We start from the raw sequence: 16,418 nt of genomic DNA, 5'->3' as shown, positions 1-16,418 counted from the left end.
TTATTATTATTATTATTATTATTATTGAAAGAGGTTTGAATTTGAGAACGACGAAGAAGTCAGAGAAGGCTTTCCCGGGGTTATAATTACAATACATTTTCCTCTTTACCTGGACTAACTTAACGATGCACCTATATCACTGGTTTTTTCGTTTCTAAAGATGATCAAATTCCTATTTGTTTAGTAATCTATTAATTCTGAAATTTATTGCCAGAATTTTTGATTAGACAAGTTTCAACGTCTCCACGGACTTTGTTTGTTCCATTCTATTGGGTATCATTAAGAAGGCAAACACAGCTGATTTCCCAAAAAGCAAGCCTCGCAGTATGCATAACTAAATTTTTCACTATCCTGCGTGAGACCCAGTACATGAGTTAAAAAGAAGATCTTCTGTTAGCCATGAACTGGTATAAGTATTTATGCAAAACATCCCTTTAGGCATGATTCATTTACTAAGGCACACTTGAGAGATTAAGCAACGTTTTAGGAACTCTATATTAGTTTAAAACCGGAAAGGAAGAACAATAAACGAACCGGAACGAACGTACTAACGAATGAATGAATGAATGAATGAATGAATGAATGAATGAATGAATGAATGAATGAATGAATGAATGAATGAATGAATGAATGAATGAATGAATGAAGACGTAGACGACATCTTCATGGTATGGTCACACTCTCTTGACGATCTCCAGACCTTCACCACTTATGTCAATAATGGATGGATAGATGGATGGACGAACGAATGAATGAATGAATGAATGAATGAATGAATGAATGAATGAATGAATGAATGAATGAAGGAGGGAAGGAAGGAAAGAAGGAATGAATGAATGAATGAATGAATGAAGGAGGGAAGGAAGGAAAGAAGGAATGAATGAATGAATGAATGAATGAATGAATGAATGAATGAATGAATGAATGAATGAATGAATGAATGGATGGATGGAAGGATGGATGGATGGATGGATGGATGGATGGATGGATGAATGAATGAATGAATGAATGAATGAATGAATGAATGAATGAATGAATGAATGAATGAATGAATGAAGACGTAGACGACATCTTCATGGTATGGTCACACTCTCTTGACGACCTCCAGACCTTCACCACTTATGTCAATAATGGATGGATGGGTGGATGGGTGGATGGATGGATGGACGAGCGAATGAATGAATGAATGAATGAATGAATGAATGAATGAATGAATGAATGAATGAATGAATGAATGAATGAATGAATGAATGAATGAATGAATGAATGAATGAATGAATGAAGAAAGGAAGGAAGGAAGGAAGGAAGGAATGAATGAATGAATGAATGAATGAATGAAGGAAGGAAGGAAGGAAGGAAGGAAGGAAGGAAGGAATGAATGAATGAATGAATGAAGACGTAGACGACATCTTCATGGTATGGTCACACTCTCTTGACGACCTCCAGACCTTCACCACTTATGTCAATAACATTCACCCCAACATTAAATCTACATCTAACAATTCCAGTTCACATCTTTTCTCTTCCTAGACGTTAGTGTGTCTCTATAAAACGGCACTATCACTACCGACCTTTACACTAAGGTTACAGACAAACGTCAATACTTGTTATGTACAATCTTTATGTCATCCTAGACACACTAAGGGTGCGTTCGATTGACCCTATTCCGGAATAGGAATACATACAATGATTATAAGAAATCGCTCATAAGAGGGTTTTGGAGTTACTGGAGTACAAAATCGCGCTTAAATTACCATTTGTCAGTGAAAGTTTGTAGGAATGCCTTTCCAAATTTTCCTAAAAGATAAATCTAACAGCTATTTCGCTTATTTTTATTCCGGAATAGGTCAATCGAATGCAACCTAAGAGAGCTATTCCATTCAGCTTAGCTCTCAGAGTTCGACATATTTGTTCTTTCTGACGAGCTGACGAGACTTTCACGTTCCTTACAAACAAACTCAAACGTTATCTCTACAAATGTGGATACAATCTGCTTTCCTCAACCAAGAAATATAACGCGTTAACCACATCGCACGCTCCGACGCACTAACCGCCAAAGACACCTCCGATACTGACCAAACTATACAAGTACCCCCTTGTTATCACATACAATCCAGCTCTTCGTTCTGTATCCGACCCATGATTCACAAACACCTCAACATCCTGTTTTCATCTCCTAGCTGCGCCAACGTTTTCAAATCCACACCTCTTGTTGCCTTCTGACGAACCAACAACCTTATTAATTTACTGGTTAGCGCCAAACTGCGTAATTTCACACAAAATAACCCTCCCCATGGTTCTATTCGATGCGGAGACAACTGCATGCTTAACATGCAGTTATGTATTTCATTCTATCAGCGAAACTAGACATATCACTCATCAAATAGCCTCTTGTAAGTTTAAATTTACATCTTACTTTTTAAGAGCCGTTAGTTTTTCTCATTGTAACTCTGGCCCTGAAGAAGACCATTGGTACTAGTTGAAATATTAGCCTAAATATATAAGCCCTTTGCCGTAGTGTCAGCCCTGTAATCAGTTTGGTTTAATTAGAATAACAGAGGACAAAAATATCCCTTCTTGGGGAGAAGAGGGTTTAATACAGGTTTAATGAATAAATAAAATGAAAAAAATAAAATAAAATAAAATTAAGACCTCGACCGAAACCATTCTCGTCCCCAGAGCTGAGCCGCGTGGTCCTCTTAGCCGCTGGAGGTTGGGCATGAGGACCAAGCGAAGACCCCGCCGGCTAAGGGACAGGAGACTCTGGGGACGAGAATGGACCGATATCTCAACGTGGTCTGCCCCTGGGCATCCCGCGTAAAAAGATCTGTGATCAGGTAATCAGGTCTGGCCGAGGAAATGGCCCACATAAGCGAGCCGACAACAATATCGTGGAGTGAATGGAGCAGTTGAGTGTGATTGTTGGGGTCCTGTGATTTTGATCTTGGTCCTTGGTTTCCTTGGTAGGATCCTGTGCTCATTCCCAGATTCCGCTCTTCATTGACGCTCATAAGCAATGTTGCTTGTCAGCAAATTCCTTTCTGTATGGCGATCCGCAGGTTTAAGTTTTCAGTGCGTTTTGTGAAAACTATTTTTGCCTTTTTACGTACTTTTCTGTTGTATTCTCGTGCTACTTGAAGTAGCCTGTAGACAAGATCAGTTGGAATCGGTGTAACTCATTTAACGGGGCTAGGAGATCGTGTTTCGTTGTGGTACGTGACATCAAGGATCAAGACCAAGAAATTATGCAAAGATCGAAGGCTCGATCGATTGAATTGAACCTACTTGTGGGGACAGCACAAAAAAGTGACAATATGCTGCTAGCAGGCCTGTTTGTGGTAAGTTAAACCCCCGTTATATCCAGTAAAATATCTACGTACCTAGGCGATACAGTAGCTTTACGTGTTAACATGTACTTGTTTTGCATTGGAATTTGTTGTTACGCAGTGTTAATACGAGCGCACTTGCCAGTTAAATTTCGGAGCCGGTTTCCTGATTACTGAGCTTAATATATAATACGGATCGTGTGCCTTGATGCTTACATGTTAAATTCCTTCAAGGTTATTTGGGACCAAGTACCTCTCTATTTATAAAGTTGCCCTTTTTAATTTAACAAGACTTGTAAAATGTTATAAGCTTAACCAAATTAAATGTAATTTATGCAGGTAATTTAAGTTGAAATCAGCCCTGTTGTCTAGCTAAATAGTCGCACGATTTTCTGTGATGTCCAAAATTGTAACGGCCAGTTTTTGGTGTCATTTAGGCAAATGTTCAGAAGGCTTCAATGGCTTACTGCACAGCCATGCTGGTTTTCGTGTAGGACTATTTTTTACTTTACTTGTCCCCTGGTGCCAAGATGACGCATAGGGCCTAGATGACAATAGTTGGCTTTAATTTTGTGGTGCACTAAAAATTTGGGGAATGTTGATTGCAGTGACGTAGTAACATACCAATGATCTTTTGTTTATGAGAAACCACATAGTACTTCCAGGCATGGTCAATTGATAAACTGATAATTGGTAACAATCAATAGCAATCGATATCAATCAAAGATTGATATTGTTTTCAGATACCACTTGATAGGAATCGATAAAGAAAAAAATTGTGAGTTCAATTGATAGGATTTAGTTATCGATGGTTATCGATTATCATCGATTTTTATCGGAAACTATTTTTGTCAATTTGGCAAGTTAAAGAACAACACAATGTATTTTCTATGGTTTTATTGAGTCACTCAATCGCAAATAGGAATAATGCAAATATCAAGAAGCTGATACTAAAAGAACAAGAACAATAGCACAAATAATTTGGTATTTTTATTGATGTTAAGCTTCAGCGTGGTTCAAAGAAGAAGAGGAAGTTGTGGCCAAAGTTGTGGAGTGCAACCTTCTAGTCTCGCTATAGCAACGCCATAAATATGAAGCAAAACAAACAACAAAATCAGTGTTTTTATAATTGCAGTTAATTGCATTAAGAAAGAAGTGTACAGTAGAACCCCGTCAATACGGTCACCAATGCGTCCAAAAAAATTGGCCGTTTTAATGGGGTGGCTGTATTACCTGGGCAGGGTCAAATTTCATGACTTAAGGGCGGTAATGACATAGTATATCGCATTTGCACTTCCTGAACAACCCCTTCAACATGGGAATGTAGATGTACGGAATTGTATAAAACGCTTGAACTGAGAAGTATCAATAGTCTTTGTTGCAAAGCAGATTGACTCAATCGCTTTGTAATTTGCCTATTAAAAGCAGATGTTTGCGTCAAGATTTACTGTATTTCCTTTGTCATGTTTGTAAAGACAGGGAGGAGTGTTGCTTACCTTGTAACTAAAAGTAAATCGGTTGTTTGATTAGAGTAAATGACAGAGGTCAATGAAATTGACGTGTCATAGGCATTTTGGTTTTCTAAATTTGGCATGAGTGGCCACTGAGTGGCCATATTAACGGGTTGAAATTATAAAGGATTGTACTCTTTCTTTGGGATTTCAAAATGTGGCCGTTGGCCGTATTAACAGGTGACCGTGTTAGCGAGGTTTTTTTTCAAGAGATTGTATGGCCCTTTTGCCGGGTCAAAAAAAATTGGCCATTATAACGAGGTGACCGTATTACTAAGGTAGCTGTAAGGCGGGGTTCCACTGTTATAATAAATCGCAGAGTAAACAAGAAATAAAAACTAATCCTGTACCACAGAAGTAATCACTTTTGCTCCATAAATATTGATAAGGAAGAAAGCATGGAAAAGAAAAAGTAATTTTCTGTGTTTTTCGTTGTCATAATAACAAAGGCTCGACTTGCGAATTGTGATATATTGTTGTTTGGAAGTGCCTTTCATCATGATGGTCATCGTTAGGGCGTAGCCAATTGATTTTTGGTTGACTCAAAGTGAATGAGGTGAAGATTTCAAATTATTGACGTCAATAATTTCCTGATCACCGGATACTCCTTGTGTTGATTGTGTTGTGGAACTTGAACCTGACAACAAATCATGGCTACAATAACTGTACAGCGAATGATTATCCATTGTTATTAAATTATTTAATAACAATGGATTATCTTTCGCTCTCGCTTCCTTTAACTTGGAAAATAAGGGTTAGTCTTCTTGTCGCTAAGCTTTAAAAGAACCTCCATTTCTGTCAAAACGTCCCTCAGAATTACTCTGTATCTACGTGAGAACGCCATAAAGGGGATGCAAGATGCAATCGACAGTGCTGGGATTGGAAAAGTTAAAATATTTTGAAACCCCAAACCAAGAGGATGTCCTGATGACTCTGCCTGGACAGAACTCCGGCAGGACTAGATACCGGGATAATAAAATGTTTATCATTTCAACGCAGGTCTCGTATTGTACTTAACAAATAGATTCCATTTTGCCGTGCGTCTGTACTCTGATAACGGACAGATGACGTCAAAACGTGGTGAGAACAAAGAAGTACGGAGAGTAGCGTGACTGATGTTCCCACCACATTTTGACGTCCTTTGTGCGTTATCAGTGTACTGACCCACGGCAAAATGGAATCTATTCGTTTTATACAATAACCATTTTTTTTAGACATTTCAACACATTTCGTAAGCAAGCATCGCGTTGCCTGAGCTGAGTCAAAAACTTTCCAGCAAACTCAGATTTAGACTACTACACACGTGCAATTGGGATCCTCTAAATAAGAGCTCAGTATAATCCGAAAGAATTTCACTAACAATATTTTCGAAACTAACCTTTATTCCAGAGGGAAATCCTGACCTCAAAATATTACAGCATGTTAGTCGTTTACTGCGATTTGTAATCGATTACTCGCCATTACCGGATTTCTATCTGCGACATATTTTGACAACTAAGCTTATTGCTTCCTTTTCACTTCACAGCAAAGTTCTAGCTTTTTTGTCCTGGTTGAGATCACTCCCAACGGTCTTTGTCCAATTTTTTTATTGGGCAGTTTTCCTTTCCTGCGAAAATTTGCCTGTGTTTGTCCGCTACTCGCAAAAACAGGTGGAGTTTGCAAAACTTTGTTGACGAGTCACTCTGGCTGGACTCTAGACTCTGATCACATGCACCGGTCACAACACTCGATGACGTCAATCGTGCGTCTATACTCTAATCACACACTCCTCTAGACCAATCAAAACGCGAGTTTTACACTGTTCATTGTATAATAGATAGTAACGCCATCTAATATGTTTGAAAGGAATACTCCTCCAGATTAGTGATTGTTATCGATTACTGTCGAGTGCTATTGATTATTATCCATTATCTCAATTGAAAAAAAAGGAAAAAAAAAACAATTGATAATAATTTTTTTTCTGTGAGTTCGATTGTTATCGATTACAAATTTCAATCAATATCAATTGGTGATATCAATCCTGTACACCTGTTGGTTTACAGAAACAAGATTTTTCTTCTCTGGGAGTTAACTTCCATTCTTATGCAAACTATGTGAACAAATTTTCTTTTGTTTTGTACACCAACATGGCGGCAATGAAAACCACCGATAGGTCAATATACATGTGCTGTATGTAATGTACATGTATAAAATGTCTACCCAATCTACAATTAATTGGGAAACCATATGTTCACACATATTTAGTTGAAGCCTTAACTGACCTTTAAGTGGAAAGTGCCAAATTAAAGGGAGACAAACGAGTTGAGAAGTTTGGGCCCTTACAGTGATATTTAGAGCTAACTAAATATTTTTGCTCTCTGAAGTATTAAAGCTGGATTTCAGTCTACATTCATTAAATGTGCCTGTAAAACGAATAGAACAAAGGCCGACGTCTTGGGTATTCTACAATGAACATGTATTGTTCTTTAAGGATGTCTTTTATAATGCTATTGGCTTTTGGCTTTTTTGACTGGTACCTGTATTCCTTCATGATAGTGAGTCAGGTACTGTACATGTTAAACTAAGTTGGGTTTTGCTTATTCCAGTAAAAATAACTGTTGCCAACATGATTATAAAACCTCCATGGTTCATGCACTGAATAATTAGTGCCACATGTCCCCAAAAATCCCCACACAGTTCCCTGGAAATGAGTACTGTTATATTCTTCTACTGATTTCAAGATCTATTCATCCTCTAGGCCGGGTGTGGAAAAAAGACTAGTGGGAAATTGTGTCGCATTTTCAGTTCAAATTATACATGTACCACAAATTATGCAATTTTAAACTTGTTTTAGCTGGTTTCAGAGGATTACATTGTTCAACAGTGAGAGCAATAATACATTGTATGAATCTATTATGTTGATATTGTATAATTAGTTCTATTTTAATCCCAAATGAGGGCAATTCAAATGGAATACATGTACATGTATGTAAGAGTCAAGTGTATCACATACATTTAATGTATGTGATTTTTCTTTGTACAGTCGAACCTCCACTAATGGCCACCTCTCCACAACGGCCACCTCTCTACATTCGTGCTCGGCCATAATTTTTTGTCCCGGTGGACAGTCCATATATTAGCTCGCGTATAAACCTCTCTACAATGGCAACGGCCACTAAAGTGCTTCCCCAACTGCCAAAATAACCTCTCGACAATGGCCAGTACAGTTCTTTTTTGTAAAAACCTTTTTTTGTAAACTGATGCAGTAATCGACATTTGTCTTCGGAACATTACGTTTCTGTATCCATTTTAATGATATACGTATTTTGATTGTTTTCCATTTCTATGCTGCAGTAAGTATAAATTGTCTACAATAATATAGTGAATGTTGCAAACCTTGCTCGTTTCGTCTTGTTAACATTTTGATTCAAAACATTATTTACGTTTTATTGTGTATTTTATCTATCTATATAAATTATATATATTATTTAAGATTGGATTGCCATTATAGGCTACAGTATTGAACTTGGCACAATAAACATGTTGTACTTCCCGAAAAAAAAAAAAAAAAAGGTGTCATATTACACCCCTACCTCCCCATAACGGTTACCTCTCTACAACGGCTACTTTCTTCTGTCCCCAAGGTGGCCGTTGTGGAGAGGTTCAACTGTATATACACTTGCCTAATGGCTCATGTGTATACTAAGAAAAATCAAGTCACTCGTGGGAGTTTCACAGTATACCAGTCGAAAGTATTGTATAACTTAAGTACATGTATATACTTGTTTTTGGGTTCACCCTACATTGCTACAATTGTACATGTAGGTAGAAAGTTATGTACATTTTTAAGTGCTCAACTGAAGTTGGCAATGGGCATCCAGTTATATTTCAATTCTGCTGTACATGTACTTTAAATCAATAACCTACAGTTGTATTAAGTGAGTAAAAAAATGGTTATTTCATCAAAAAGGTGAACTTTTCTTAATTTTCATCAATTAAAAAGTCTTTTTTTTTCCTTTCATTTTTCAGGCTGTGTTGGCCATTGCAAATGCCAACCGTTGTAATAATAAAAGTGACATTGAACTTTATGATCCTGGTGATCCTTCAAAATTTCATTGCTGGCCGGCAATTGAATGTAATCATGATGGATACCAGCGATCTGTGGAGGCTGGCTCATCACATCCGGATGGGACAGCAATTGAGTGCAGCCCCTGTCCAAATGAGTCATTTTCAAATCTAGAGACAAATCATAGATGTCGTACCTGCACTTCTTGTGGCAACAAGCAAGTGCTTATCAGTTGCACTCCAGGAAGAGATAGACAGTGTTCCAATAGCTGCTTGTCAAGAGATCTCTACTTCAATGCCATCGAACAGCAGTGTTATCCTTGCTCAGAATGCTGTGGAACTCACAGTAACAACATTGAGCCGCAGTGTGTTACATCCATGGAAATCCATGTCGGTGTGACAGTGATTGGTGGGAGAGGAGCTCTACACTGTAAAATGAGATCTGCACAACAATGTGATGACTTGTTGCTAGTAACACCTGAAAGCAGCAATCCAGATCATGTAAAAGAGAAAGATTGCAAGGCTAGCACTCTTGACACACTTCATAAAGCTCTGATATGTTTGCTGGCCCTGGCAATTGTCATAATTACTGTACTGTGTATATGTTGCTGGATAAGAGGAAGACGGCAGCCACAATCCTTCCGAAGAGCTACATGCTTTTCCTCATCCTGTAGGGCTGGTATGTTAATTCCATGTATATAAAATAGCTGGTAGTTGGTTGATATCTTTAAGAATACGATTACATGATCATAAATGAACTGCAAACTAGGCAGATCCATGGATTAGCTACGGTTAGGTCACTAAGGCCAACACTTTCAAAGACACCACAATGCTGATCAAATGCGAAATAAAAATTGGGTTTCTAAATACATGGCCAATTTATGCTCTGATGCTGTCAGGTGACAATTAACCAGGCCGACAAATAAAGGAAACTGCAAACTGGCCCTGAATGGGATTGGGGAAGAAGGTCTTATTGTGCACGTATTTTGACAGGATAGAGTAGATGCATAACAGGATAGGGTACATGCAGATAGATCACAAATAACTTAGTACATGTATGTAAAACATTACAGGTTAATAAATTAACAACAACAAAAAAAACACCAACTTTGGTAACTCAGAGGAGTCTACATTTTATCAATTGATTGATAATGCATCTGATGTTTACCAACTGTAACTACAGCTCTTTCTTCAATCTGATTGTTTTTTTGTTTTTGCAAACTGAAGTATGGTGACAGTTACTAAATAATATTTTTAAACAATTAATCTCCCTTTTTTACAGGATTTTAATGACATGTTTCCTAAAACATTTTACTTTAAACAAGTTCAACTTGAATTAATCAACAGTACAGCTATAACTGTTAGGCCCTGTTGTACTGGGTTTTTTTTAATTCCTCTCATGGCATCAGCTTGCCATTTAGACTTAATAATAATTATTTGTTAGCTGGTTTGTACACGTATGTAAAATTAGTTTGGTCTGAGAGTTAGCACTCATCAACAGGATGAACAGATGCTCTTATGAATAAAAGTCTGGTCCTGAAAATTTATCTTTGTTGTTCTTCAAGGATGTCAAGGTGCATGTGAGATGACTCGCTGTTGGCAGGCCGCCTTCAAGGAAAAGCTGAAGCGCATACCAGAGGGTTAGTATTAACAACTAAAGGCATTGTTCAGTTTTGTAGAATTAGACAAGTTTACCCTTGACCTTGGCGTTTATCAGTGTCATTGTTTTTTCAAGTATGAAAAAAATGCGGGAAGGTGGCATATTCTTGATGAAAGTCAAAATGGCTTAACTGTTCAACTTTGATACTGTAAGAATGGAAGGTTGAAAATGATGCGAAGAAAAAGTAACCATGGGGGGTATCAAAATGACTTACATGTACACCTTACACTTATCCCTGGGGGTATTAGTGAGGTGGGGGCCTTGCAGTTAAAGAGGTTTAGGGTAGGGTGTGAGTTTTCAATCTCAAAACAGTTACTGTACTCAGTACATATACATGAACGTGTTTGTAATACTCCTCCAGATCTGATATGATGTTTCTTTCATACAATTTCAAACTGTACCGCATGAATGATTCTACAGCGCTGGGTTGTCGGATAGCCCCGTTCAAATGAATACAACTTTATCGGCGACCGCACCGGCTTTTTTTTGCACGAGGAACCAAACATCTGTTAGCCCGCGCTTAGTTATGTCGTCCCCCTTTCATGTAAACAACACACAGATTTTTCAACATCAACAATCTGCCTCAGTTATGGAATGTATTTTAAAGTCTCTTTCAGGTCAAAATTGAATAAACATTTCTATTCTCTACATAATGCACAATTGTACAGCATTTCAAACTGGAAATCAAAACATAGTCACCTTCATGTTCCCACACACGCACTCAACATGCAACATGTATTGGTTTGTGATTCTCGCAAGAATCGAGTATTGATGATCAAGTCAAGTTTCGAGTGAAATGAGTCTCCATTCTCGACTCGATGATTGATACATGTACTCTATTCTTGTGCGGATTGAGTTGAGACTGTTTACTGACTATTAATCGGCACCATCAGGAAGTACCCTTTGGAACACTGGTTGATACAGGCTACAAGAAAGCAACCAAAAAAATATATAAATAAAGCCACATGTAGCCATTAATTAAAAATTAACATCTTACAATACACAGCAAATTAAATAGCACCAGGAAGTGCAACAAATTAGAAGATAAAAAATTGATAGAAATTTGGAAACAATTATTATAGTGTACAAGCCTCATGCTATTTGAAGTTTACTGAGAAGATCTTTATCTAGAATAATTTGTGGTAAACTGAACAGACTGAAGAACAGTTTCAATTGGTATTTTTTCCCCTCTCTTAACAGATGTAAAAATCAACAGCATCCCTTTTGACGTGGAGGAGTGCATAAAAAAGTTAGACGCTAAAAAGCACAATTGCAAGAACTGGTATCATGTAGGCCGTAAGCTCGGAGTCTCAAATGATGATCTTGATGAAGTGAGGCGGGAGGATGACAGGCCAGGGGGAAGTCCCACTACGTCGCTGCTCAGTATGTTGTGTACCTCTGAGAACGTTGTTTCTCTGAGAGCATTTGTACAAGTGCTTAATGATATAAAACGGAATGATATCGCCAATGCTATTTTTGCGTTTTATCAACATCAAGCAGCAAATAGTGATTCTAATGTATAACCACATGACTTGTATGGAATTGTTATGCTATGTTGATTTACATGCATGCTTGCTATACTGAATACATTCTACAGTAGTAAAAGCACCTTATCACTACCTTCAAAGATATTAATCTCCCCAAAATAAGCCTGTTGCTGTTTTTCCTTGACAAAGTGCCCTTAATTGTACCTCATGGCATCATGAAATCTGTCATACTGTATATACCAAACGCATCACCTTAAATGATTTAGAACAAATTCGTAAAATAAGAGGTATGTCCATTGTAACTTGATATATTGCCAGATATAATATACCGTTGTCCAACATTCAAGTTGCTTTACCGGGGTTGAAAATTGAGAGAGGTAACCAGTGAAAAAGTGCATGGGAATCCTTCTGTCTAAAAGAATAGTTTTTGAACTTAGCTTCCTTTTTTCGAGAATTGTCAAGATAAACAGTAATAGGCGGTTCCCTGGGTATTTTCGAAGGTTCTGGCCTCGCCACTCCACAGTAAGACCTGCTAAAGAGATAGAAAAGTTGGTACATGTATGTATTTTGCATACTATCAAGGCATAGTGTTCTGAGTTCATACCAGGATATCTCCATACTTCTCAGCACTTCAGGGATGTGTTTTAATACACTGCAAATTATTTCGTTGGATTGCAAAAGTTTTCCTTAATTTTGGTGCACTGTACCTGTAACTGTAAGTTGTAGTTAACCTTGCATGCCATTTCAAAAATGTAAAAATTCATTCACGCTTTTCTCCCCCAACCCTCCCCCTGTCCCTCCCCCCCCCCCCCAAAAAAAAAAAATGTAAAGAAAACACAAAAGCAAAAGAAAAAAAAAAAAGACAACTACAACAAGAAATTAAAACAAACAAGCAAACAAAGAAACAAGAAGGAAAGCAAAAGAAACGGGAAAGAGCACACGTAAGTTAGAACACTTACATGAGATTTGTTTAAGATTAGGCAAGGTTTCAAGCAGTATTTGCTCTTGGTCGCATGAATTGTTGTTTAATAGCAACTGATTTTGTTGCTGTCAATAATAGTAATGTGGTCAAGTTAGTGAGAGAGCGTTTTTGCAGTAACTATTTTGGTTTTTGTTCCCGAAAAAGACTTACGTGAAGAAAAAAGTTGTTGTATCTCTGTGCTTTGAGAAAACCATACTGTTTCTGCCTAATTTAATGGGACTATAACAACAAAAGTTAAAGCAAAGCATCCAACCGCAAAACCGTTTGAAATGGTTATGCAATTGCATCATGCAAGTGATTCGTTACACACTAAAAGAGTTCTCTGAAACAGCAGTGGAAACCAAAATAGCAACAAGAAAACGATTTGACACAAACAGAAAAACAAATTTAAAATAAATTAAAGTTTAAGTTCACAAATCCTTTTTTCTACATTTATACAAGCGGTTTTTATGAAGGAGAAAGTGTTGAACGACTAAGTGCTTGACTGTTTCTCAATTGCTTCGGTTTTGGTTAATTGCTTGGGATGAAAGAGCAAAACAGATCGAAAACACACACACACATACCCCTCCCCCTCCCCTCCAAAACAAAAACAAAGCAAAACAAAAACAAACCAAAAAAAAAAGAAGAAACAAAAACAAAGAAAGACTAGTGTAACTAATTCCCACCCACCCCCCCCCACCCCCCCAAAAAAACAAAAAAACAAAACAACAACAACAACAACAAAAAACACACACACAAACAAGCAAACAAACAACCTTAACTTACATTGTAGCTCGGTGTTGTATTTTGATAGGCATATTATCTGCAGGAAAAACAGCAAATTATTAGTTTCCATAGGTAATCATTGTCTGTAAACTAACATAATTTATAGACGATGTGATAGAGTGTTTTACAGCAGCGGTTTGTATATAATGAAGGCACTACTTTCAAGCTTTGCCTTACGAATTGTAAATAGGCATATTCTTGTAAGGTAAACTTTCATGTGCCCATGCGTTATTATGTGCACCTGTTCTCTTAGATGTAGTATATGCTCCACACAAAGATTGAAGTACGTTTTTTTACATTCTGTGAAAGCACTGGTGTGTGTAACTGTAGGTCATCAGTTAAAGGTTCATGTATGCATGTGAGAAGCTTTTTTTTTTTTTACAGTCAACTGAACATTTGACGGTTTTGTTACCTTTTCATCCTCATGATGATTGAGATAATTTGTTGAGATTATATTTTTGTTTTGGATGTCTGGTTCACGGAATTGCGTCAATTTTGTCAGCTTTCCATGACTGGAAGACAGAGATGGGATTCGTTTTATAGTGGAAGTTTTTGTTTAGTCGTGTCGACCTCAGTAAGTGTGAATTTGCTTTGATCCAGAAGTCGAGAAACGGAATTCCCTGCTAACAGAGATCTCTCTTTGTCGGCCAGGGGACAATCGACAGACACACAGAGAGAGAGAGAGAGATCTCTGCTATCAGGGAAGAAATAGAAAACCCACAGCGAGTGCTCATTTAAGTAATACATTGTTATGTAAAAGACAAAACAAAACCAAGCAAAAAAAAAATTAAAAATAAGAATAAATTAAAAAAGAACAACAACTAAAAACACAAAACAAAAAAAAAAAAAAAAACAAAACAAAAAAAGAAGACGAATAAAAAAAGTGCTTGTACTTTAAGATTAGTTGAAATGTACGTCTTTGTGATAACGGCATGTATATAGTTTAGAGGAGAATATGTAGAAGTCCACGTGTACCTTTTGTATTAATGTGGTCAAAGTATCTCACATTGGGAATGATGATAACGTTGGCACTATGTGCTAAATATCGAGTGCCTTGTTTGTTTACAGTCAGTCTACATCAGGCATGACCAATATTACATAGTATGAAATGAACATTTGAATTCCTCGTTACAATGTCCGGTATTTGAATGGATTCTTGAAGATTTTTTTGGGAATCCTTCCAAAAAATAAACATTAACTGAAAAAAGAAAACAAACAACAATAACCTTAGGATAGTTCGGAAACTATTGAAATTGTTTAATTCATAGCTTTATACCGTGAACAAACTAGGGAAATTCCTACGGGAACTCTGAAATCTCTCTGGCGATGGCCAAAAACTGACATGTGAATTAAAAAATTGTTCAAATTTTAAAAATACTGGTCACGCGTGATGTAGGTTGGCAGTAATCAATGTACATAATACTTTAGACAGTATACACTATTTTATGTTTTTTTGTTATGCGCTTGATGATTACAAAATAAAGTAAGCTGTTTGGCTGATATTTTTTTTAAACTGGGTAGTTTTTTTTTGGGAGTGTCGAGACAATGAGTAGTTCTAATCTAATAAAAATGACTTCAGTGAAGTCACCCTTAGTAATTCAAAATACCAACAGTTGCACAATTGCTAACTAAGACAGTCATGAATTAAGTTGACTACATCCGAAATTTGAACCAGGTTGCCCTTGGGATGAAAGCGTCCATGTGCCTCTTTTGTAAGGGTCATACGGACGACTATTTTACAGTTTGCATTTGATCTCGATTCGTTTATGTGGTACACGGCCATCTGAATGAAGCACCTACAGGGACGCAGGTAAAATTCAGACTGTACAATAATGTTATACCACAGGATACAGCCTGGCCTTGCCCGCAGGCTCTCGTATGGTAGATTCTCTTACTTGCCTCAACGCTCATGCATGGGCGTTCCATTTCAAATCTCTGCGCGTGCGCGCACACCTAATTAAGCACATACGTTCGTGAGACACGGACGGCAACCGGAAGTAGAATTTTTTTCTTTTTTGGAGCGTTTTGACGCCATCACGTTTGCAACGTCAAGCCACAGACGTCCAACAACAGCTTTATCCGTCCGTTGTGAGGAGCGAAAACCGGCCCGCACTTCGACACATTCGGCACACTTCGGCATATTCGACTTCCGGTTGCCGTCCGTGTCTCACGAACGTTGTGCTTAAGCTCCCTAGCTTAACTTTTGCGCCATCTCATTTTAGTTTCCCAGTCCTCCAAGTGATTTATGCCTTCTGGGACGTTGTTGGAGCCAAATGAGGATATGTTCTTCCATGATGCTAACATTAACATGCACATTAAATAGTTGGGGGGGGGGGGGGTTAACTGCTCCTGAAGTACATCCTGTACTACTAGGACGGTTTCGGAAAGGCCTGAGGGAGCTTTACCTGTTCTACCTGAGAGAAAGCTCCGTATCAAAGTGCAGAAGCACTTACACCCATACTAACAAACTTTGTTAATAGAAAGCCGTGATCGATTATTAAGTGAATGCCTTACGGAAGTCTATAAATATTGTGAGTACAGCGTTGGACATGTATAGTGGCGTTGTACCAGTCTTGCGTGGGGCTGGCGAGTGCCAAAACTGTGGATCTGTCCTCAGTGAAAGCGGGCTGCGAGGCTTTGGTG

The 16,418-nt window shown here is 37.8% G+C and overlaps 1 protein-coding gene across 1 annotated transcript; it reads left to right on the top strand.

Moving 5' to 3' along the window:
* Window positions 1-2,834: 2,834 nt before the first annotated feature.
* LOC146488343 (uncharacterized) lies at window positions 2,835-12,383 on the top strand. Its single transcript, XM_085123454.1, has 4 exons — window positions 2,835-3,338; window positions 8,846-9,560; window positions 10,447-10,521; window positions 11,742-12,383. Exons 1-4 carry the CDS (start codon window positions 3,246-3,248, stop codon window positions 12,062-12,064), a joined length of 1,206 nt encoding a protein of 401 aa, XP_084979580.1. The 5' UTR covers window positions 2,835-3,245; the 3' UTR covers window positions 12,065-12,383.
* Window positions 12,384-16,418: the final 4,035 nt, after the last annotated feature.

Source organism: Pavona decussata, unplaced genomic scaffold, assembly GCF_977016875.1.
Source record: "Pavona decussata unplaced genomic scaffold, jaPavDecu1.1 SCAFFOLD_11, whole genome shotgun sequence".
Classification (NCBI taxonomy): domain Eukaryota; kingdom Metazoa; phylum Cnidaria; class Anthozoa; order Scleractinia; family Agariciidae; genus Pavona; species Pavona decussata.
Note: the sequence above shows the minus strand (reverse complement) of the source record. Positions and strands in the feature narration are given on the sequence as shown.

Bases quoted from the DNA above. Each gene is read 5' to 3' on its own strand.
- LOC146488343 (XM_085123454.1), top strand. From the start codon at position 3,246: ATGCAAAGATCGAAGGCTCGATCGATTGAATTGAACCTACTTGTGGGG. The intron at 3,339-8,845 runs GTAAGTTAAACC...TTCATTTTTCAG, and splicing joins TGCTAGCAGGCCTGTTTGTG to GCTGTGTTGGCCATTGCAAA. The intron at 9,561-10,446 runs GTATGTTAATTC...TTGTTCTTCAAG, and splicing joins TTCCTCATCCTGTAGGGCTG to GATGTCAAGGTGCATGTGAG.